The sequence below is a fragment of the Lontra canadensis genome, unplaced genomic scaffold (assembly GCF_010015895.1).
Source record: "Lontra canadensis isolate GAN:19392208 unplaced genomic scaffold, GSC_riverotter_1.0 scaffold13, whole genome shotgun sequence".
Taxonomy (NCBI): domain Eukaryota; kingdom Metazoa; phylum Chordata; class Mammalia; order Carnivora; family Mustelidae; genus Lontra; species Lontra canadensis.
In genome coordinates this window covers 28,510,240-28,534,976 of record NW_022631007.1, presented here as the reverse complement: position 1 = coordinate 28,534,976, position 24,737 = coordinate 28,510,240, and the positions used below count along the sequence as shown (strand labels likewise).

At 37.2% G+C, this 24,737-nt stretch overlaps 1 protein-coding gene across 2 annotated transcripts in view; it reads left to right on the top strand.

Moving 5' to 3' along the window:
• The window catches only part of PLA2R1 (phospholipase A2 receptor 1), a 112,660-nt gene that overhangs the window by 32,627 nt on the left and 55,296 nt on the right, over nt 1–24,737 (top strand). Inside the window, exons 5-10 of one of the 2 annotated variants that reach the window (XM_032857920.1) lie at nt 2,327–2,440; nt 2,960–3,103; nt 5,638–5,832; nt 7,113–7,270; nt 10,310–10,408; nt 20,493–20,605. In XM_032857920.1, the coding sequence (XP_032713811.1) occupies nt 2,327–2,440; nt 2,960–3,103; nt 5,638–5,832; nt 7,113–7,270; nt 10,310–10,408; nt 20,493–20,605 (823 nt within the window). The remainder of the gene's footprint in view (nt 1–2,326; nt 2,441–2,959; nt 3,104–5,637; nt 5,833–7,112; nt 7,271–10,309; nt 10,409–20,492; nt 20,606–24,737) is intronic. The other variant, XM_032857921.1, reaches the window with a different exon arrangement.

Genomic DNA, 24,737 nt, shown 5'->3' with positions numbered 1-24,737 from the left:
GGAAACAGAAGTCTATTCATAAAGAGGGAACCCTGTTCTGACCAAGGTATTTTTTAATGATGATCAGTCTAGTTTCTTGCTAATCTCTGGTGAACGTTAATTAACTATGATATAAGGAATTATCTAAGCTGTCACAAATGCCAAGAAATATCCAAAAGAATTTAGGTTTGAGTTTATTACTACAAAATTGTGAGCCAATTTAGGTGAAAAGCTAAATAGCTGTTTTTGCATATTGCATGGAGCGCTGGGTGTGGTACATAAACAATGAATCTTGGAACACTGAAAAAATAAAATTAAATTAAAAAATAAAAAAAGTGAAAAGCTGGTTTTGTAACCTTAAACACAATTTATAAATTACCCAGTGATTTTTATATGTATTGTTAAGTGATATGTGTATTGTCAAAACAACTGCACAGAGGCCATTCAAAATAACTCTACGATAAGAATAATTGCTATTTAAGTATTTTCATTAGGTTATTTGAAAATATCGCTTGACACTGATACGAAATGCGGACATTTCTCTATCTTGTCACTCCATCTTCCCTGCCACCTCTTGTCATCATGATACCCATTGTATGATTTAATCAGATAGTGTTACTGAAGGGACTAATCAAATCAACATCAGAAAGAGACTCTTGTGTAAATGCCATAGGAGTTTTTGGAAGGGTGGGACCTGTGAATGATCCGCTGTTTCTGTTCAGGGATTTCTGAGGTCTCAAAATTATAAAGCCCCTTTTTCTCTTTCCTAAGTGGAGTGGATTCTTTCAGTTTTCCACCATTGAACTGAAAGGCTCAATCACAGAGGATGCTTAGGTTTGTTATGTGAATACAATGATCTTTATAATCTGGGTGATCATATAAATTATGATCCAAACTGAGAGTCTTCTGAGAGTAAAAGAGGCTGTGAGTTGTAATTATTCTGAAACTACCAGCTAAACTGTAAGTTTTCCTGGCAAATTGGAATAGTTTTGGGCCCTATTCATAAGTCAACTATCAGGGCCTGAGTCTCAGGCAGGGCCCCTGCATCCAACTCAAAATATATTGGGTTCTGAAGCAGATGAACCATGAAAGGAAGAGAAAAATTCTCCCTTTTATAGATTAAAAGATTAAATGGCAACATTTGAAAGTGTCATGAAACTAGTCCTTTTAACTACTTTTCTGACACTGTTTTCCAAAATTCGTTCTATAATAATTTGGGGGGGTGGATTTTAAAGGCAGTGCTTTAATTTTTTTAAAAGCAAAATAATTGAAATATAATTGTAGGCCATAATATACACCATGTAGATTCTTTTGAAATTATTGTGGCTTTCTTTTTGGCATTATATATGATCAGTTTTGGTGAATCCATTCTCTCTTTGGGGAGCCATATTCCCCAAATCCAGAAACACTATTAGCATTTTAATTTAGTAGGTTGCATTTTACCCTCATGTTAATAAAACTCTCTAATTATTTTAAATACTTAAAAAGCATCATAGACAACTGTAAAATATTTTTTATCCAATCAGAAAAATAGGCATCCCTGAATTTACATTACATACTTCTCCCTGGTTGGCTTTCTACGTTTTGGGCTGACTTTTTTGTTGTTTTGTTTTCTTTTATGCTAGAATCATTTTTTAGAATTCAGACAAGACCCCTCCCTGCTTGCTTTAGCATACTTTCTTAAGTTTGAGGACTTGCCTCCATTCACCAACAATACTTACCTGCTTTTCTCTTCCTTGCCAGGTCCCTAAAGAAAAGCTTCTTTACATTGTTCAATTTTTTAACTGTGAAATACTTCAAAAATATTGAAAAGTGCAGAAAATTTTACGTGCACACACATACACCTATTACTCAGATTTAACATTACTTCTTCCTGTTCCACCCTTGCTTGGAGCCTATGGTGGCCTCAGCAAGCTGGAGTCCTGGGCCTTCAAGCTAAGGCTGGAGTGGCTTTCCTGTACATGTCTTCCTCCCCCATCTAAAACTCTTAAGTGCAGGAGCTCACACAAATCAGATGGTCTCAATCAAATTCACAACCATGTAGTCTTGGGGGATTGAGGATCATTGAGAGGCAGCACTTCCAGATGCTTCGATTAAGGCCTTCACAGCCAAAGAATTGCTGTTGGTGAGCCTTTAGGAAACCGCTGTGTTTCTCAAGATGGCAGAGGCTGACTTTGTTACGCTGAAGCTTCTAAGTGGGGTTTAGGAGCACTTGGAACCCTTTGTTATGGACTGGAGTTCACTTATGACTGCGTCCTTCAGGAATAGTAAAATGAGAAAGAAGTGTAACATGGTGGGGAGGAGGTTGTTTGCATGTGTTGAAACTTGGTATTTCTCTTCATTTCAGAGCACTTGGGCAGTGAAGCCGTGGAAATGTGGATAGGTCTGAATCAGCTGGATGAAAACGCTGGCTGGCAGTGGTCTGATAGAACACCACTCAACTACCTGAACTGGAACCCAGGTACCTGCTTTGTTTCTTGTGCCTTCGGCGGGTGGCAATATCCCACACCCTTACACAGCAGCTATTTCCCACGTATCTATAAGTCATGTTATTTCAAAAGTGGTTTATAAACATTTTTAAGCTTGCCTGAACTCCCGGAAGGCAAGCTTTTCCAGACAAGAAAATGGAGGTCAAGAAGGTAAGCTATTTAGCCAAGGTTGCAGGAGGATTGGGTTAGAGCCAAGACTCCTGTCAGCTGTTTTACAAATAGCAACAAGTTGCCAAATATTTCTTTAAAACAATAAAATCAGCTCTTGCTATCTTTGGGAAATCATTTCATTGTTATGTACGGACTTCAACCTCAAAATCATATAATATAACATCTTACAGGATTTGCCATACATGCCAAAGAGAAAGGCTATCTCCTTGATGTTAAAAACTATATATTGAATATATCATATTTGAATAAATAAGATGACACCGATATATATTAAACTAACTGATTTTGCCTCTGACATTAAACATACACTGTATTTTCAGAAATAAATTTTGAGCCATTTGTTGAACATCAATGTGGAACATTTAATTCATTTATGCCAAATGCCTGGAGGAGTCGGGATTGTGACTCCACCTTGCCTTATATATGTAAAAAATATCTAAACCACACTGATCAAGAAGGGATTGGTAAGTGTTTTTACTTAAAGTTGTTTTTATGAGTTGCTTATCTGTCCTCTGAATATATTAAAATTCCTTTACATTTTTGCTAATAATTCATAATTTAAGACTAGTTTTTTTATTTATATAAATAAATATAGGCAAATAGATAATATCTATTATTCCAAAGGCACCATGAATTTAAAAAATACATTTTTTAGTTTTCCTAAATTTTTTACTAAACAAAAACAAAATAACCTAGACATTGAAAACATTGTCTGCTTCTTTTTTTAAAAAAAACTTTCCATTCTGGGGTGCCTGGGTGGCTCAGTGGGTTAAAGCCTCTGCCTTCGGCTCAGGTCATGATCCCAGGGTCCTGGGATTGAGCCCCACATCGGGCTCTCTGCTCAGCAGGGAGCCTGCTTCCTTCTCTCTCTCTCTGCCTGCTTCTCTGCCTACTTGTGTTCTCTGTCTGTCAAATAAATAAATAAAATCTTTAAAAAAAAAAAAACAAAAAACGTTCCATTCTTAGTTGTTCTGCGTGAGATAAACAAGATATGCTTTCTTTTCTATTCTAGCTTTGAGTTTTATTTATGGGTACCTTGGAATTAAATATAAATTAGAACATGGTTTTATAAAATTCTTTTACTTCATTGATCCCTTAGTACACTCTGAATCTCTTATTACCCTCCTCCTTGAACTGACATACAAACTTTTATATGCAACAAAGACGTAAATACCACCTAATTACAATCTAATACCTGAAGCCCAATTATTTGTTTTTAAGGTCTATTGGCTCTTTTTTAGTTTCTGTGGGAATTAATGTCTTCACTCAGAATGTAGAAATAAAAATATAACCATATTTAAAAGAATCATTAGCAGAATAATTAGAAACAACTCCAGATTTCAAATAATGAGCTGAATTATTCTTTTTAAATATTATTCCTTACAATCAGACTTTAACTATCATTTTCCTTTAAGTGGCTAAGCCCAAGGGTGTGGTAGAATAAGGGAGTGTAGGGGAAAGAAGAAGTATTGTGCCATTTTTTTATGCGGAGTTTTTTTCATTATGTCAAAAACATGCTGAAATTGCTATCGCTCTTCCTTTCCATCGCTTCCTTCTTCTCTTGTCCATTTCTTCCTTCTTCACTGTTTCTTTCTTATGCCTTCCTGCCATCCTTTTTTTTTTTTTTTTCTGTTTTATTTACTCTGGATCTACTCATTGAGATCCAAAGACCACAAATGAGGGTAATGAAGCTGTTAGTTTGGATTATTTTCTGTTCCTCCAGGTTTAACAGGTTCTTTTGATAAACTATGTTTTCACGATCTCTAGGTTCTTTGATTGTCTCTACCCCTGCTTTAGTCAGAGAAGCTCCTCTTTCACTTTTTATCTTACCCATAGAGTGAAGTTTAAAAGTTCCATTTTTAAAAGGGGCTCCATGACTATATTACTTAGGGTTAAAACCTACTGGAGTAGATGACACCTAAATGTTCTAACATTCTTAGACTGTGATTCTAATTGCTGTCAGCATCCCAGAGCAATTTTAAAACAATGTCTCATTTCCCAAATAGCCCTGAAGTTATGTCTAACTAAATTAATGCTTGAGGGAGGCACTCAGCTGTGGTTAATAAAATAAAGTAAAAATGCTAATCACCAGGTTGAGGACAAGATCCTGGAAAGGGAGAGCCAAAATTTGACATGTACACCACTGCCTCCCCTTCCCGTGCCAAAGCATCATGGCACTATTTTCCTGTAAGTCTAACCCAGTGTCCACAAGAACCCAGAGGGAAAACACAGACACTTAGACTAACCTAAAGGTGAAAGCTATTTGTCATCTCTGCTCTGGAGGAAGTAACCTCCAGAGATTTTCAAGCTTTTTCTCAGCTGAGGATAAATATCTGCCCCCACCCACATATTGTACATAAAATCTTGGGAATGTACTTTAAACTGCTTTTCATAATACTCCTTTTCCAGTGTTAAAAGATTTTTTTAAATGCAGAACTCTAGGGGCGCCTGGGTGACTCAGTGGGTTAAGCCTCTGCCTTTGGCTCAGGTCATGATCTCCAGGTCCTGAGATTGAGCCCCGCATCTGGCTCCCTGCTCAGCAGGGAGCCTTCTTCCTCCTCTCTCTCTGCCTGCCTCTCTGACTACTTGAGATCTCTCTCTCTCTGTCAAATAAATAGATAAAATCTTTAAAAAAAAAAAGTGCCTTTAAAAATAAATAAACAAAAAATAAATGCAGAGCTCTAACTGCTAAATTTTACATCTAGCCCTAACTCTTCACTTGGCTTGTGTAACCTTTTCCAAATCTCCTTACCTCTGTGCCTTAGCTCATCTGTAAAATGAAGCACTGAGATCCATTAGATCTAGATCTAGATCTAGATCATATCTTGAATCCTTCTCGACTCTGAAGATCTAGATAGCTTATATGTTATTGTTTCATATGTCTCTGTTTTTCAAATTTTTAAAGTAATCATATGTTGATGACAAGTTATATTAAGTCTAATAAGTAAACATCTTAAAAATTGTGGAAAATGACGTTATGTTTTGTTGGTTTAAAAAGAAAAAAATGCCTGGAAATATTATGCTACACACTGTGAGCCTGGCTGGAATCCCCACAGTCATAACTGCTATAAACTTCAGAAAGAAAAAAAGACCTGGAAGGAAGCTTTGCATTCTTGCCACTCTGATAACAGCACATTGATAAACATTGCTTCATTAGCAGATGTGGAGTTTTTTGTAACCCTCCTTGGAGATGGTAAGTGCCAAATGTCTCTGATTTAAGAGGTATGAAATATAATGTTGTCACGATATTTATTAGTGGAGTTGAAAAGAAATCAAGTTATTTAAAAGTGATTACTTATGGCATATATATCTCAAATTTCTAATTAATATCCAGGAGTGCAAATTCATTGGATTTTTACAAAATATATGCTCAGAAATTTTGTAACACCTCACATATGCCAGATATATTAGAAGGTTTTTTTTTTTTAAGGGGCAAAGATCATTTCCAGAAACTTTTAATAAAAGAACTTAAACCTGTAATTTAGCCTTATGGTCACTACATAGCAGTAGTGTGCTGTGGTCATGTGATCTAAGCAATAATGGAATTTCTGAGATAAATAATTGGATTTTAATAACTTTGACCAGTGAAAATTTATTCGGTATGGTGGTTTTCAAGCTCTGTGCCACGTTCAGGAATTCTGAGCTCCTAGGCCTCCACCCGCCTTTTGCCCATCAGAGCCATTCCCCCCACCTATGTCATATATATGCCATAGGATTCTGCTGAAAAAACATTGAAATCACTGGAGCTAGAGTAAATTTTTTTTTAATGAAAAAAAATCTCCAGAGTCTACTCTGGTGACCTTTTGAAAGTTAGGTTTTAGTTTAGAGTGAAAACAAAAATCCTTCTCTGTCACTTTTTCTCACCTCCTGCATTTGAGATTAAAAGAATCCTGTGGCTGCCTCTGTCTCAATAGGGGCACTTGAACATTTCTCTTAGCCTCCTAGGGTCTTTTCACCTTACCTGGGCTGTCAAACTTTATTTACTTTTCTAGCAACCCCATTGCTCCCATTTTAATGCTTCTAAGAGTTCCTGCTCCTTTTTTCTCATAGCAAAAAAAAAAAAAAAAAAAGGCAAGAAAAAATATATTGTAAAGGGCTGTTTTTTTCTTTAAGTGCCCTTTTCCTAATGCAGTTGACCTTGCTCTTTTTCCTTTCTCTAGGCAGAGGCAAAACCATACTGTTCAAATCTATTTTTCATATAGTAGCAGAAACTAATTAGAGTCCCAGCAATCTGACTTGCTTTTAAGCTTTGTCCTTGCATTGGCTTTAGATCACACTCTGTCCCACTTCCAACGTCTGTGTCGAGGAGATGGGGTAGTACAGGGGAAAAAGATCTAAGTAGGTATTGTATACCAAGACTTAAACAGGTTTTATTGCATGAACGAATAAAGATGAAATCATTTGTAACAGGCTCGGTGTGTTATCTCCTTTGCATATAACAGGATTCCTGTAATTTACATTTATCTCTTACAGAAAATGCATCAGAAACATGGATTGGTTTGAGCAGCAATAAAATTCCAGTTTCCTTTGAATGGTCTAATGGCATCTCAGTCACCTTTACTAATTGGCACACACTTGAACCCCAAATTTTTCCAAATAGAAGCCAGCAATGTGTCTCAGCAGAGCAATCTGTAAGTTGATTTGTTTGTTTAATGCTCACTTGAGGACCATGTTCATCAGGGGCTTGGGCTGTGGCAGAGACGAAGACAGACACAGTCCCTGCTCTTCCTGGGGCTTCCATGCTAGGCAATAAACGTGTTCACACAGGAAAAACATGGTAATTATATTTGTGATGATAGCTTTGAGGAAATAGATGACATAATGGTAAAAACTTGGGTTGGGGCTGCTACTTCAGACAGGATAATCAGAAAAGGCTCTCTAGGAGGTGATGTTTCAGCTGGGACTTGGCGGGGGGGACCCTCCTGAGGAACAGGGGAAGAACATTCTAGACAGCAGATGGCAGATGGTATAAAAGCCCAAAGGCAGGATAAGAGCTTTTCATGTTTAATAATCAAAAAGAAGACCAGAGTGGCTTGAAGGTAGAACTGATGAGGGGATCATAGGAGAGGGGGCAGGAGGAATCCAAAAATGTGAGGCTTATAGGCCTGCTATAGAATGAAGAAAGGGCTTCAAGGAGATGAAGGGCATGGTTTGATTTACATTTTAAAAAGTAACTGTGGCTGATACATAGAGAGAGATAAGAGAGAGGAATAATGGAAGCAGAGAAACCAGTTTGGAGGCTACTCCAGTATTGAACTGGGGTAGTGAATTTAGAGACAAGCAGAGAAATTCAAAGATCCTTTGGAGGATAGGAATTGCTGCTAGCTTAGATGTGGGGTAGGTGTTTGGCTTGAGCAACCGCCATGTTTGTGGATGATGGTGCCATTGACCTCTATGGTGAAGATATGAGGAGACAATCTGAGGTGTCAGGAAATTACTCTAGGGACTGATGGCTTTTAAGCTCCATTATCCTATTAACATTAAAGGATTTCTACAGTGTGTGTAACCACATTGAAAACCGACTCAGTGGAAAATCTTGCTCTTTTCCTCACATGTATATAGCGGTCCCAGTGGGCTTAATATCACATTTATCTCTATGCTGTAGTCTTTCATTTATCTAAAGCATCGGATTAGATTATACAAAATTAGTTTAATCCCAAGCCATGTGAAGCACTTATTATATTTAGAATAGACTTAATCTCTTTGATCAGATAGCTACTAACCTCACCATTTGAGTTTTAAAGTCAATAGGATTTGGTAGGCATTCTTACTCTTTCCTACCATCAGGATACTTTACCAAGTGCAGCTTATTAAATGTTACTTAAGTAGCTTGACAAAGTAACTGCCAACCAAACTCAGAAAAGTTCTAAGCATTTATTCTTATGGCCCATTTCATTGTATTATCTTTTAGGCTGTCTCAGATATGCTCAGTTACAATTTAAATGCTAAGGTTGTTCTCAAGTCACATTTGAAGAGGGACAATGATCTCTCTAAATGTTTGTCTAGGGTCTAAACTGCTGAAAGCCATCACTGTTTATTCTACAATATTTGATGCTTTATTTGTTCATTGGTTTTGAGATAATTAAGATAAACTTCATTTCCTACCAATGGTCTCCTTTTTCATTTGACAGACACCGGTATTTATCCTAGCATGTTCACAGAACAGGAGCCAACATTTGGACAGAAAAATTATATTTTAGAGAGTAAGGACAGGTATTAATATTACAGAATGTGTCAGAACGATGCTGCTATAAGTGTGATTTTTGTGTCCCCCTTTCTGGTTGCTCAGTAGCTCCTTAAATAGTAGATGCATAAAAAGTAACATTTATTACCTTGACGTAGAACTCAATATGAGTATAATTACTATAATTAATAAGTTACCTAAGCATGGTTGATGCCTAATTTGAATGTGAGAGCCTACGAACCTATTTATTCATTCATCCATCCCTCCAATTGTTATTAAGCAACTGCAGTATGCCTGACACTATCCTTTAACTGGGTGGTTTGCTGGAAGACTGGGTAGGGGGGGCGCTCCAGAGCTGCTCTTACAGATGAAGGAGTCAACCCCCTATACAGTATTCATATTCCCCTGAAACCCTGCTTGCCTGAGATACCACTGAAAATTTGAATTGTATGCTTTTAGCCTAAAGGTCTGATTTGTGTTAAAATAACAAATCCTTTGGGAGGATAAAATTTTAATCTGTTAGCAGTTATTGTATTTCATTATTAATGTAGGATGTTAGAGCAGCCGTCTGCAGAACTAGAAGACATGAAAGTATCTGCCTGTCATATAAAGAAGAAATGGAGTGGGGCTTTGGAAAGTTAGTAATAAAGAAGGACATTGTGGCTTGAACACAAAGTTCAGCTATTATAATGTTATCTAGGGTGATTCATGGTAGTTTCCAGGTAGTCCCCCAGCATCAGGTTTATCCATTAAATAGCAAAGCATTTGGTGTTACACTTAGAAGTGATTAAAGAGAAGCAGCAGCATTCTGACTTGGTCACAGGGATAGTTTCATCCAAGTTATTCTCAAAGCGTGGTCCCCAGACCAGCAGCATCGACATCAGTTGAAACCTTGTTAGAAATGCAAATTCTTAGGTCCTACCTGATCTATTAAATGAGACACACTAATTATGAGGCCCAGTCATTGGTGCTTTCGTAACCCTTCCAAATAATCCTGGTGCACAGCAAAGATTGAGAATCGCAGCTCTAACACATCCTTTTAAAAGAAAAATTGAGAGCAGCTTAATGTAAATCCAGGCTGAGCCTGGTATTAAATCCTAGTTCCAAATTTTACTGACTGTAGGACCTTATGCGTATATTAAATCCAACCTTTAAAATGGGAATAATAATGCCTATTTCATAGTAACATTGAGATTATATATGACAATCACCCAATATTAAGCCTAGCACACTATCAAGAAACATTAGTGGCCCCTCTTCTCCTGCCCGCCAATCTGGGATTGCGTGTCTTAGAATTGTTCATAGGGCCTCCCACTCCAATGGAGAGAGGGAACGAGGCCCTTCTAAGGACCACACAAAGTCCTGACTCATTACCCCATCCTGAAACACTTATCATTAATCATATTTTTATTCAAAATAACTGATGTTATCTATCAGCATCAATAATGAAGTGTATTCATTCATGTTGTAACATTTTTCCACTTAGGAGGGACACTGGAAAGTTAAAAATTGTGACGAAACACTTTCTTACATTTGTAAGAAAGCAGGCCATGTCCCTTCTGACACCGAATCAGGCTGTCGAGAGGTAAGTGCTGTTGACGTTTTGTTCAGTGTAGTGAGTTCATAACTAGAATAATTTCTTCAACGGCAATTTAAAGTGAATCTCTCTCCCTCTCACGCCTGCCTTTGCTTCCTCCTCCCTCTCTTTCCCCCCTTCTCTATCTCTGTTCTTTCTTTCCTTCCCCCACTTTTTTCTGATCTTGCACAGCTTTTTTTTAGCAAACCAAGCGATTATTAGCTAGGGGCATATGAAGGATTTAAGCTCTGCAAAGGATTGTTGCTCCTTCAATCTAAACTACTTTTCTTTTGAAATGTAAAACCTAAATGATTCTGTTATACCATCTGTACAAACAGTGACTGCCATCTAATGCATCTCACAGGTGGTTTTCCTACTCTTCCAGTGAAGACCCTCAGAGTGAAAAGAAAAACTTATTCCTTCGATGGAGAGTGAACTTTTGCACTAAGAGTCCTGCCTTCCATTTCTCTCTTCTTAAACTTAAATATTTGAATAGAGTAATGGCAAGAAGTGCGTGTTTGCAATATATTTATTATTTGGGAAAGAGATAATAAAAATACTTTTATATTTTCAATAATAAATGATTCTTGGTATTTAACATACTTATTTTCAGTACTTAAAGTAAAAAATACATAGTACTTTAGGTTCAGTTAAAAGATAGACTTCTGTTTTAAATTTCTTAAAAGACATTCAATATCCTGCATTAAAGTTCTCAACACATGCTCTCTTTCACACACACATACACAAAACTAAGGAATTTGGGTTTAAATATCGGAGATTTGTATGCATCTCAAAAACTTCCCAAACCTGGATTTTTATGCAATTTTTTAATTATTTTCTCTTCTAATCCAGTTATTTATGTTTCAATGAAGTGATAACCCATTTTTCCAAGAAACTGCATTTTATTCATTAGTCAGTGTGTAAACATAATGAATTACTCTTCATCCTCTAGGTCAATAATACCTATGCCATAGCTGACATGCTACCAAATATTATATCTAATGATTATAATTCCTGAATTACTTAGAGCTGATTGCTGATCTAATCCCTATCTGATCAGAAATATTGAAAAAAATATATGCCTTACTATGGTTTTCAAGGCAACTCAACATGTTGCATTTGTTGAAAAGGAAATTAACTTCTTGAACAGCAGAAACAGAAGTGACATTCTATTCAAACTTTTGTACACTGCTTCCCTTTTCTGGCTAGCATTACCAGTATGTAAAGTTCAGAATAAATTTGAAGTTCAGAGCCAGCTCTCTAACTTTATAATGAAAGTCCTATTAATTTCTTTATGTATCAATTTGTGAATATGGTTTCAAAAGTTTCCTTTCCTTTAGCCAACTGCTTCAGGGCACTTCTCTAAACAGTCTGTACATGCAAAATCAACTTAAAGAATATTTCTCACAGGGACATCTGGGTGGCTCAGTTAGTTGAGCATCTGCCTTCAGCTCAGGTCATAATCCCAGGGTCCTGGGATTGAGCCCCACATTTGGCTCTCTGCTCAGCGAGGAGTCTGTTTCTCCCTCTCCCTCAGCCTGCCACTCTCCCTTCTTGTGCTCTCTCTCTCTCTTTCCCTGTCAAATAAATGGAATAAAATATTTTTTAAAAATAATAAAATATTTCTTACACCACACACAAAAATAAATTAAAAATGGATTAAAGACCTAAATGTGAGACTCCTAAACCATAAAAATCCTAGAAAAGAACAAAGGCAGTAATTTCTCCCACACTGATAGTAGAAACATTTTTCTAGGTATGTTTCCTAAAGCAAGGGAAACAAAATTGGAAGTAAACTATTATGACTATATCAAAATAAAAACCTTTTGCCAGTGAAAGAAACCATCAATAAAACAAAAAGGCAACCTACTGAATGGGAGAAGATATTTGCAAATGGTATATCCAATGAGAAGTTAATATGCAAGATACATAAAGAACGTCTACAAGTCAACACCTAAAAAAAAAAAAAAAAAATCCCCAAATAATCCAATTTAAAATGGGGCAGGGGACCTCAGATATTATTCCAAAGAGGACATACAGATGGCCAAAAAACACATGAAAATATCCTCAACATAGCTCTCATCAGGGAAATGCAAATCAAGACTCCAATGAGATATCACCTCACACCTGTCAGAATCAACAACACAAGAAATAACAAGTGTTGGTGAATATGTGGGAAAAAAAGGAACCCTCATGCACTCATGCACTGTTGGTGGGAATGTAAACTGGTACAGCCACTGTGCAAGATAGTAAGGAGGTTCCTCAAAAATTAAATATATGATATTTTCATGTGTTTTTTGGCCATCTGTATGTCCTCTTTGGAATAATATCTGAGGTCCCCTGCCCCATTTTAAATTGGATTATTTGGGGATTTTTTTTTTTTTTTTTAGGTGTTGACTTGTAGACGTTCTTTATGTATCTTGCATATTAACTTCTCATTGGATATACCATATGATATATATATATCATATATATAAATATATATATGATACCGTATGATCCAATAATTCCTCTACTGGGTATTTACCCAAAGAAAGCAAAAATACGGGGCACCTGGGTGGCTCAGTGGGTTAAACCTCTGCCTTTGGCTTGGTTCATGATCTCAGGGTCCTGGGATTGAGCCCTGTGTTGGGCTCTCTGCTCAGCCGGGACCCTGCTCCCCGCCCCCATTGCCTGACTCTCTGCCTACTTGTGATCTCTCTCTCTCTGTGTCAAATAAATAAATAAAACCTTTTTAAAAAAAAAAAAGCAAAAATACTAACTTGAAAAGATACATGCCCCTCTATGTTTATTGCAGCACTATTTACAATAGCCAAGATATGGAAGCAACCTAAATGTCTATCAATAGAGGAATGGATAAGGAAGATGTGGTGTATACACACACACACACACACACACACACACACACCCCCAACACACAGAGAGAGGAATATTACACAACCATAAAAAAGGATGAAATTGTGCAATTTGCACTAACATGAATGGACCTACAGAGTATAATGCTAAGTGAAATAAGTCTGAGAAAGATAAATACCATATGATTTTACTTACATGTGGAACCTAAAAAAAAAAAAAAAAGAATAAACGAAAAGCAAAATCAGACCTATCAATACATAGAACAAACAGGATGGTTGCCTATGGAGGGGGCAGACAGTGTTGGGCAAAAAGAGTGAAGGGTAGTGGGAAATACAGCATTCCAGTTGTGGAACAGATAAGTCACAGGAATGAAAGGCACTACATAAAGGGGGAAATTTTTTTGGTAATTTCAAGGCAAAAAAAAAAAAAGGCTTTTTTCCCTCTTAGTTTTTTGGGATTGTATAATATGAGCAATTGTTTCAGTACTGACAGTCATCACCATCATGTAAAATGAAATGGTGCCTCATAGACAAAAGATACTCACAGATACAGTCAATTATTCTTCCCAATTTCATTGTGTGGACAAAGGCTTGTAGTAAAGAGGCTTTGTTTTTCTGGTTATTACTATGCCACATCCCTCCCCCCGCCAATTTTCTTGAGCCTCTTCAGTTCTCGGATTTTTTTACTTTACTAAGCAGTGATCTGAAAACTACTAATGAAGAAGGAATACTTTGTTAGAAAGGTCAAATTGTCAGCCTTCCTCTGCCTGTCCTTCCAAACACAAAAGCAGTCTAACCTCCCACCCCATCTGGAGTGATCCAGGGGCTTCTGGCTGGAGCTGTCAACTACTCACACAGATAAGGTTATGGGGAGAGGTTAAGGGAGTGAGTTCAGAGCCCATCCTGGCTGGCTGGATGTGGAACTCCTGTGATCCACACTTCATTTAATATGTTTTGAACTAAAATAGCTGAGTTCTAAAATAAGGTTTACTTTAATTTACTACAAGACTGAGACCTTTTATAAGAAATGTAGCAGAAATCATTTTAAATTTTATTTTTATAAACATATAATATATTTTTTCCCCAGGGGTACAGGTCTGTGAATCGCCAGGTTTACACACTTCACAGCACTCACCATAGCACATACCCTCCCCAATGTCCATAATAACTCCACCCCCCCAACCCCCCTCCCCCCAGCAACCCTCAGTTTGTTTTGTGAGATTAAGAGTCACTTATGGTTTATCTCCCTCCCAATCCCATCTTGCTTCATTTACTCTTCTCCTACCCCCTTAACCCCCATGTTGCATCTCCTCTCCCTCATATCAGGGAGATCATATGATAGTTGTCTTTCTCCGATTGACTTATTTCGCTAAGCATGATACCCTCTAGTTCCATCCACGTCGTCGCAAATGGCAAGATTTCATTTCTTTTGATGGCTGCATAGTATTCCATTGTGTATATATACCACATCTTCTTTATCCATTCGTCTGTTGATGGACATCTAGGTTCTTTCCATAGTTTGGCTATTGTAGACATTGCTGCTATAAACATTCGGGTGCACGTGCCCCTTCGGATCACTACGTTTGTATCTTTAGGGTAAATACCCAGCAGTGCAATTGCTGGGTCATAGGGTAGCTCTATTTTCAACATTTTGAGGAACCTCCATGCTGTTTTCCAGAGTGGTTGCACCAGCTTGCATTCCCACCAACAGTGTAGGAGGGTTCCCCTTTCTCCGCATCCTCACCAGCATCTGTCATTTCCTGACTTGTTAATTTTAGCCATTCTGACTGGTGTGAGGTGGTATCTCATTGTGGTTTTGATTTGTATTTCCCTGATGCCGAGTGATATGGAGCACTTTTTCATGTGTCTGTTGGCCATCTGGATGTCTTCTTTGCAGAAATGTCTGTTCATGTCTTCTGCCCATTTCTTGATTGGATTATTTGTTCTTTGGGTGTTGAGTTTGCTAAGTTCTTTATAGATTCTGGACACTAGCCCTTTATCTGATATGTCGTTTGCAAATATCTTCTCCCATTCTGTCAGTTGTCTTTTGGTTTTGTTAACTGTTTCCTTTGCTGTGCAAAAGCTTTTGATCTTGATAAAATCCCAATAGTTCATTTTTGCCCTTGCTTCCCTTGCCTTTGGTGATGTTCCTAGGAAGATGTTGCTGCGGCTGAGGTCGAAGAAGTTGCTGCCTGTGTTCTCCTCAAGGATTTTGATGGATTCCTTTCTCACATTGAGGTCCTTCATCCATTTTGAGTCTATTTTCGTGTGTGGTGTAAGGAAAAGATCCAATTTCATTTTTCTGCATGTGGCTATCCAATTTTCCCAACACCACTTATTGAAGAGGCTGTCTTTTTTCCATTGGACATTCTTTCCTGCTTTGTCGAAGATTAGTTGACCATAGAGTTGAGGGTCTATTTCTGGGCTCTCTATTCTGTTCCATTGATCTATGGGTCTGTTTTTGTGCCAGTACCATGCTGTCTTGATGATGACAGCTTTGTAGTAGAGCTTGAAGTCCGGAATTGTGATGCCACCAACTTTGGCTTTCTTTTTCAATATTCCTTTGGCTATTCGCGGTCTTTTCTGGTTCCATATAAATTTTAGGATTATTTGTTCCATTTCTTTGAAAAAAATGGATGGTACATTGATAGGAATTGCATTAAATGTGTAGATTGCTTTAGGTAGCATAGACATTTTCACAATATTTATTCTTCCAATCCAGGAGCATGGAACATTTTTCCATTTCTTTGTGTCTTCCTCAATTTCTTTCATGAGTACTTTATAGTTTTCTGTGTATAGATTCTTAGGCTCTTTGGTTAGGTTTATTCCTAGGTATCTTATAGTTTTGGGTGCAATTGTAAATGGGATGGACTTCTTAATTTCTCTTTCTTCTGTCTTGTTGTTGGTGTAGAGAAATGCAACTGATTTCTGTGCATTGATTTTATATCCTGACACTTTACTGAATTCCTGTACCAGTTCTAGCAGTTTTGGAGTGGAGTCTTTTGGGTTTTCCACATATAGTATCATATCATCTGCGAAGAGTGATAGTTTGACTTCTTCTTTGCTGATTTGGACGCCTTTAATTTCTTTTTGTTGTCTGATTGCTGAGGCTAGGACTTCTAGTACTATGTTGAATAGCAGTGGTGATAACGGACATCCCTGCCGTGTTCCTGACCTTAGCAGAAAAGCTTTCAGTTTTTCTCCATTGAGAATGATATTTGCGATGGGTTTTTCATAAATGGCTTTGATAATATTGAGGTATGTGCCCTCTATCCCTACACTTTGAAGAGTTTTGATCAGGAAGGGATGCTGTACTTTGTCAAATGCTTTTTCAGCATCTATGGAGAGTATCATATGGTTCTTGTTCTTCCTTTTATTAATGTGTTGTATCACGTTGATTGATTTGCGGATGTTGAACCAACCTTGCAGCCCTGGAATAAATCCCACTTGGTCGTGGTGAATAATCCTTTTAATGTACTGTTGAATCCTATTGGCTAGTATTTTGGTGAGAATTTTTGCATCTGTGTTCATCAAGGATATTGGTCTGTAGTTCTCTTTTTTGACGGGATCCTTGTCTGGTTTTGGGATCAAGGTGATGCTGGCCTCATAAAATGAGTTTGGAAGTTTTCCTTCCATTTCTATTTTTTGGAACAGTTTCAGGAGAATAGGAATTAGTTCTTCCTTAAATGTTTGGTAGAATTCCCCCGGGAAGCCGTCTGGCCCTGGGCTTTTGTTTGTTTGGGGATTTTTGATGACTGTTTCAATCTCCTTAACTGGTTATGCGTCTGTTCAGGCTTTCTATTTCTTCCTGGTTCAGTTGTGGTAGTTTATATGTCTCTAGGAATGCATCCATTTCTTCCAGATTGTCAAATTTGTTGGCATAGAGTTGCTCATAATATGTTCTTATGATTGTCTGTATTTCTTTGGTGTTAGTTGTGATCTCTCCTCTTTCATTCATGATTTTATTTATTTGGGTCCTTTCTCTTTTCTTTTGGATAAGTCTGGCCAGGGGTTTATCAATCTTATTAATTCTTTCAAAGAACCAGCTCCTAGTTTCGTTGATTTGTTCTATTGTTTTTTTTTTTTTTCGTTTCTATTTCATTGATTTCTGCTCTGATCTTTATGATTTCTCTTCTCCTGCTGGGTTTAGGGTTTCTTTCTTGTTCTTTCTCCAGCTCCTTTAGGTGTAGGGTTAGGTTGTGTACCTGAGACCTTTCTTGTTTCTTGAGAAAGGCTTGTACCGCTATATATTTTCCTCTTAGGACTGCCTTTGTTGTGTCCCACAGATTTTGAACCATTGTATTTTCATTATCATTTGTTTCCATGAATTTTTTCAATTCTTCTTTAATTTCCTGGTTGACTCATTCATTCTTTAAGGATGCTGTTTAGTCTCCATGTATTTGGGTTCTTTCCAAATTTCCTCTTGTGATTGAGTCCTAGCTTCAGAGCATTGTGGTCTGAAAATATGCAGGGAATGATCCCAATTTTTTGATACCGGTTGAGACCTGATTTAGGACCGAGGATGTGATCTATTCTGGAGAATGTTCCATGGGCACTAGAGAAGAATGTGTATTCTGTTGCTTTGGGATGAAATGTTCTGAATATATCTGTGATATCCATCTGGTCCAGTGTGTCATTTAAGGCCTTTATTTCCTTGTTGATCTTTTGCTTGGATGATCTGTGCATTTCAGTGAGGGGAGTGTTAAAGTCCCCTACTATTATTGTATTATTGTTGATGTGTTTCTTTGATTTTGTTAGTAATTGGTTTATATAGTTGGCTGCTCCCAGGTTGGGGGCATAGATATTTACAATTGTTAGATCTTCTTGTTGGACAGATCCTTTGAGTATGATATAGTGTCCTTCCTTATCTCTTATTTGTCTTTATAAGTCTTTGGCTTAAAATCTAATTGATCTGATATAAGGATTGTCACTCCTGCTTTCTTCTGATGTCCATTAGCATGGTAAATTCTTTTCCACCCCCTCACTTTAAATCTGAAGGTGTCTTCGGGTTTAAAATGAGTTTCTTGTAGGCAACATATAGATGGGTTTTGTTTTTTTATCCATTCTGATACCCTGTGTCTTTTGATTGGGGCAGTTAGCCCATTAACATTCAGGGTAACTATTGAGAGATATGAATTTAGTGCCATTGTATTGCCTGTAAGGTGACTGTTATTGTATATTGTTTCTGTTCCTTTCTGATCTACTACTTTTAGGCTCTCTCTTTGCTTAGAGGACCCCTTTCAATATTTCCTGTAGAGCTGGTTTGGTGTTTGCAAATTCTTTCAGTTTTTGTTTGTCCTGGAAGCTTTTAATCTCTCCTTCTATTTTCAATGATAGCCTAGCTGGATATAGTATTCTTGGCTGCATGTTTTTCTCGTTTAGTACTCTGAATATATCATGCCAGCTCTTTCTGGCCTGCCAGGTCTCTGTGGATAAGTCTGCTGCCAATCTAATATTTTTACCATTGTATGTTACAGACTTCTTCTCCCGGGCTGCTTTCAGGATTTTCTCTTTGTCACTAAGACTTGTAAATTTGACTATTAGGTGACGGGGTGTGGACCTATTCTTATTGATTTTGAGGGGGGTTCTCTGAACCTCCTGGATTTTGATGCTTGTTCCCTTTGCCATATTGGGGAAATTCTCTCCAATAATTCTCTCCAATATACCTTCTGCTCCCCTCTCTCTTTCTTCTTCTTCTGGAATCCCAATTATTCTAATGTTGTTTCGTCTTATGGTGTCACTTATCTCTCGAATTCTGCCCTCGTGGTCCAGTAGCTGTTTGTCCCTCTTTTGCTTAGCTTCTTTATTCTCTGTCATTTGGTCTTCTATATCGCTAATTCTTTCTTCTGCCTCATTTATCCTAGCAGTGAGAACCTCCATTTTTGATTGCACCTCATTAATAGCTTTTTTTATTTCAACTTGATTAGATTTTAGTTCTTTTATTTCTCCAGAAAGGGCTTTTATATCTCCCGAGAGGGTTTCTCTAATATCTTCCATGCCTTTTTGGAGCCCGGCTAGAACCTTGAGAATCGTCATTCTGAACTCTAGATCTGACATATTACCAATGTCTGTATTGATTAGGTCCCTAGACTCCTCCCGGACCAGAAATCATTTTATATCTGATCAAAATCCAGCAAGTATTGGCATGACACAGAATAAAGTGTATTTTAAAACTCATGAATGAAAAAAAAAAACCTGGTGAACACACAAAAATAGATAGATGCAAGTGAGGTGATTTTATAATATTGAAAGAAAAAGGACTAAAATAACTCAGCTGAAGTATAGAAGACTAATGAATGCATGTCTCCTGTAGTATATGATTTTAAAGAACAGAGCCACCCTTCATTGCTCTCGGGGCAGAGCCATGGAGCTACACATTTATCATTTTTGTTCAAGTGCCAAAGCTTGCTTTCTTTCTCTCTCAAAGGATAGCCAGTTGATTTCAGAATTATATATATGTGTGTATATTATATATATATGTATATATATATATATATAATATACACACATGTTAGCCAGTTTCTATTCAGAAATATGATCCAGCTAAGACCATCCTGGATTACATCAGAATTGGGTTCCAGACCAGCTTGTCCACTGGCTTGTGATTTTATCCAGGTCTCTAACCTCAGTGAATCAGTGGGATATCATGAAATAAGCAATAGGAAAGAAAGTTGAAAAAAATATACACTATTATCTAGATACATATGTCTTCTTTGCTCATATTGAGTTCCTGGCTCTATTTAAGATCTCTGCCTGCACTGTGTCCCTTTGATTCTCAGAACAACTCCATGGAATACTATTATTATCTTCATTTCACACAGAGGAAAATTTAGACATTTAGAGACTAAATAAAGTTGCACGGTAGTAGAGCCAGTATTCAAACCCATGCATTCTGCCTTCAAAGACAACACTCTTAATTTCTACCATCCTGTAGGAACCATGAAATTCTGTAAGTCTGAACAGAGAGAGAGAAATAAAGAGAGAATCTTGAGTGAGTGCCCCCTTTATTTTCATCTGTTTTAGATTTTTTAAGATTACAGGTTAATTAAAACTTTTAGGTTTTAATTATTAATTAAATAAATATAGAAGTGTCTGTAGCTAATGGCATTATCAGATAGGATACATACAAAGATTTCAAGACAAAAATTCAAGTTTTGACTTTGTTGAGAATACACAAAAACAATATTTTGCTCTTTAAATCAGATTATGTCCTTAATTTTCTTATTTCCTTTTTTAAGGGATGGGAGAGACATGGTGGATTCTGTTACAAAATTGACACTGTCCTTCGAAGTTTTGACCATGCCTCCAGTGGTTATTACTGTCCTCCTGCCCTTGTAACCATTACAAACAGGTAAGATAGAAATTTTCTATCAGAAACATGACTGTACTTTTTTGACAGGAGTGCTCCCAGGATGATAAAATCTAGCCATAATCAGTAACTTGTCAAAATCTAAAGTGTACTGTACATTAGAGTATTAAATTATTTAAATTATTGATTGAGATGAATTTAAATCATACAACATTATTCTTAAATCAATTTTTGAGTAATAAAGAGAAAATTTAAGATGACTTTCACTTTCCATAAAGCTTTATTAATTATTAAGCTTTGCTAATGTATTCAATTGTATTTAGATTTTATCCAAAGGCTTATAATGAAAACAAAGTATGTTATTTTAAAATTAAGTATGTTTTTAATGTAATATGTGTAAGTTATGTGGAGTTTTTTAGAAGTATAGCTATAATACATTATATGTTAATAAAAAAATTAAAAATTTAAAAAAATAAATTAAAAATACAATGTGATAATGCATGTCAAAGGCATTGTACATGGCTTTGGCAATGGACTCAATAAATGTGAACTCTTATTGAAAAAAAAAGTATAGCTAAAATGTGTAATATTTTCAAATTCTTCCCCATTGCTTCTTAGCTCTATATTTGCTTAGATGTAGACTTCTCTGTGCACAGGTGTCTTCTCCATACTAACAGAGAAACTGTGTCCTTTTGACACTCCACAGAATTTGCAACATGCTATAGATTTGTAATAGGGAATAAAAGTACCAACAGCTGAAGTGACCCGAGTGTCACTAACAATGCCAGGAGAACAATGAGGGAAATCGACTCCTCCAAGCTGAAGACAGAAACAAGGTAGAACCCTTCAGTGATTGCATGGGAACCTATACCTGCAAAGCTAGCCACTTGCTTTTTTACTGAGGCCACTGCCTTTAGAAATATCCACTGAAGTCAAGGAAACAAGACAGTTGACACTAGGGTTTTATCCAGAGACATTTCGGACATAGGTCTAATCTGTAGGAGGAATTATTGCTTTCTCTCCTCTCCTTGCAGAGGAAGTCAACATTCAAAGCCACCAGTATTTCCTTCCTCCTCTTACCTCTCACCTTCCCAGTCTTTCCTTCCAACCATGCACAGAATGTGCACATGCGCACACACACACACACACACACACCACTGGATTGACAGCAGTTGTCAAAATAAATTGCCTAGAGAAACATTTTGTGCTCAGGAGACGCTTCGTTCAGGAATAGCACCACCCTTGATGTATCTCAGTGTTGTTTTGGTTCTACCTTCCTTCTTCCCAGCTGCCAGGCAGAAGGAAGTCTTTATCTTCAACTTGATCACCCACCCAAAACGTTTCAAGAAGACCTTGGGTTAGAAGTCCTCCAGCAAGTGAGCCAATACTGGGCTTTATTCAGGAGCCTGATCAATGAAGCTATGCTATTTTGTTAATTATAACTTAATTACGTTTTTCACTGAAGAAAAGAAGTTTGTTTCACCTGTTTTTTATGTCTTATTCTTTTCTTTTTTGTGTGTAATATTCATTGAATACCTGTCACATACCTGGCACTGTATTAATTATTTTTCATATGCTATCTGACAATGCAAAAAACCAATAGGCATTTATTAGAAAATTATTTATTAAACGTCTATATTGCAAGAGGTACCATATTAAATACTGGCATGCTGTACAAAAGAAATTAAAGGCATGGTGTAATTGTCCAGGTGCCACTTGCAGGCCAGGAGCTCGAAATAGAACATAGAAATATGAAACAAGTGAAGAAAGTGGAAGAAGACAATAAATGGATAAATTCAAAGTAACGTTACAGGGACACCTGGGAGGCTCAGTCAGTAATGTATTTGCCTTCACCTCAGATCATGATCCCAGGGTCCTGGGATTGAGTCTCACATCCAGCTCCTTGCTCAGCAGGGAGTGTACTTCTCCTTCTGCCTGCCACTCCCCCTGCTTCTGCTCTCTTTCTCTCTCTTTCTGACAAATAAATAAATGAAACCTTAAAAAAAAAAAAAAAACCAACAAAGTGACATTACAGATAACCTATAATGCCATAGTGACCCAAGTAGGGCAGGAATCTGTTAGCATTCAAAGGCTTCATTTTCTAAGAACAGAGACCTCCCACAAATAACAGAAAGTGTCTGGAAAAAAATCTCCTTGGTTTCATTTCCTCCAAAACTGGATACAAGAGTACGTTATAAAACGTTTGTTTCTTTGATAAAGTGTATTCAGTAGCCAATACTAATATACGACCTAACTCTAAAGCAAACCTTATAGCATAGATAAGTTTGTTTTCATTCTGTCAACAACCTTGTAGGCCCACCCAGGTGATCTTGTGCTAGTGTGCTACTCAGTGAACAGTCAAGCTCCCGCAGTGCTCTCCACTAGCCCCAGTGAGGCATCTCTCCCATACAGTTGCCACGCATGTACACTGTCCTGCAAACACGTCTATACCCAGAGCAGTGACTCCAACACAGGACATGCAGGTTGAGGAAAGGAAGGGCCCTGTGCTCTCAATTTTTATTCACTCAGATTCTATCAGGTAAGAAACAATGACCCACACTACACCCCACTCTTTGACTGACAAGGCATAACAAAATTTTTCAACACTATCTCTTGTCAGAGAAGGTTGGGCAGTAAACGGAAAGTTTCCTCAGATTCAGGAGTGTCCACTCGCTGCCTTGGTAATCATTTTCTTCCATTACTGATTTCCTGTTTGAGTTAAGACACTCCTGTCACTCACCAGTGCTCAAGCTTATAGTTGCTAATTGATTTTCCACTCTTCTGCACAATTGAGAACAGATTTGATGGGCACAATTAGAACCACCTGCTACAGATTACTTATTTCTTTTGTTATCAGTCAACTGCTCCTGGTCTAGGACATTTAACACTTTGTGGAATAGAGAGGGGAAGAAAAACAGACCCTTATTGGGGAATAGCAGAATGTTATTTTCTTGCTAACGGTTACAAAATTTTTTCAGGCCTGGACACTCTTTCAGATAGTACATGACTGCAAAACTTGAGTTCCAGAGTTAGCATTACGATGGATAATCGTGTAAATGCATATGTATCTAAATCTTGAATCAATCAGCCATGGAATATTTGGCATAAAATAATCCAAATGACATTTAATTTTTTGCATTTTGCCAAAAGTAAGAAATCCTGCAGTATCTCATTTTCCTCTACATTTAAATATGCATTATCTCCAAGCATTTTTACAGCTCTGCTGTTTTCCTGCAACCACCATACTCCCTAAACACTTTTGCTGTTAATTTTTTCTTGTGATAAAATATGTTGAACATAAAACTGATCATTATAACAATTTTTAAGTATACAGTTCAGTCGCATTAAGTACAGTTGTATCATTGGACAATCATCACCACCATCCATTTCTGTAACTTTTTCATCTTCCCAAACTAAAATTCTGTACCCTTTAAATAATAACTCCCCATTTCCCTCTGCCCCCACCTTTGGGCAACAGTCATTCTACTTTCTGTCTCTATGCGGTTGACTGCTCTAAGTTAACGTATCAGTGGAATCATGCAGTAGTTGTGCTATTCTATCTGGCTTATTTCACTTAGTCTAATGTCCTCCAGGTTAATGTATGTTATAATATGTGTCATAATTTCCTTCCCTTTTAAGGCTGAGTAATATTCCATAATATATATATATACCACATTTTGTTTATCTATTCATACAATAGATACAAGATGCTTCTACCTTTTGGTGGAAATTGTGAAACACGCTGCTATGAACATGAATGTACAAGTATCTTTCAAGTCCCTGGTTTCAGTTATTTTGGGTAATATACCCAGAAGTGAACTTGCTGATATAATTCCATTTTTAATGTTTTGAGGAACAGCTGTACTATTTTCCATATTGGCAGCACCGTTTTACAATCCCACCAGCAGTGCTCAGGAGTTCCAATTCCTCCACAACCTAGCCAACACTTGTTATGTTGTTTTTATATAATAGCCATCCTAATGGGTATGAAATGGTATCTGATTGTGGTTTCAACCCGCACTTCCCAAATGATTAGTGATATTGAATGTCTTTTCATGTGCTTTTTGGCATCTGTATATCTTCTTTGGAGAAATGTTTTTTCCAAGTCCTTTACCAATGTTTTAATTGGGGAATTCATTCTTTGTTGTTGAGCTGTAGTAGTTCTTTATATAGT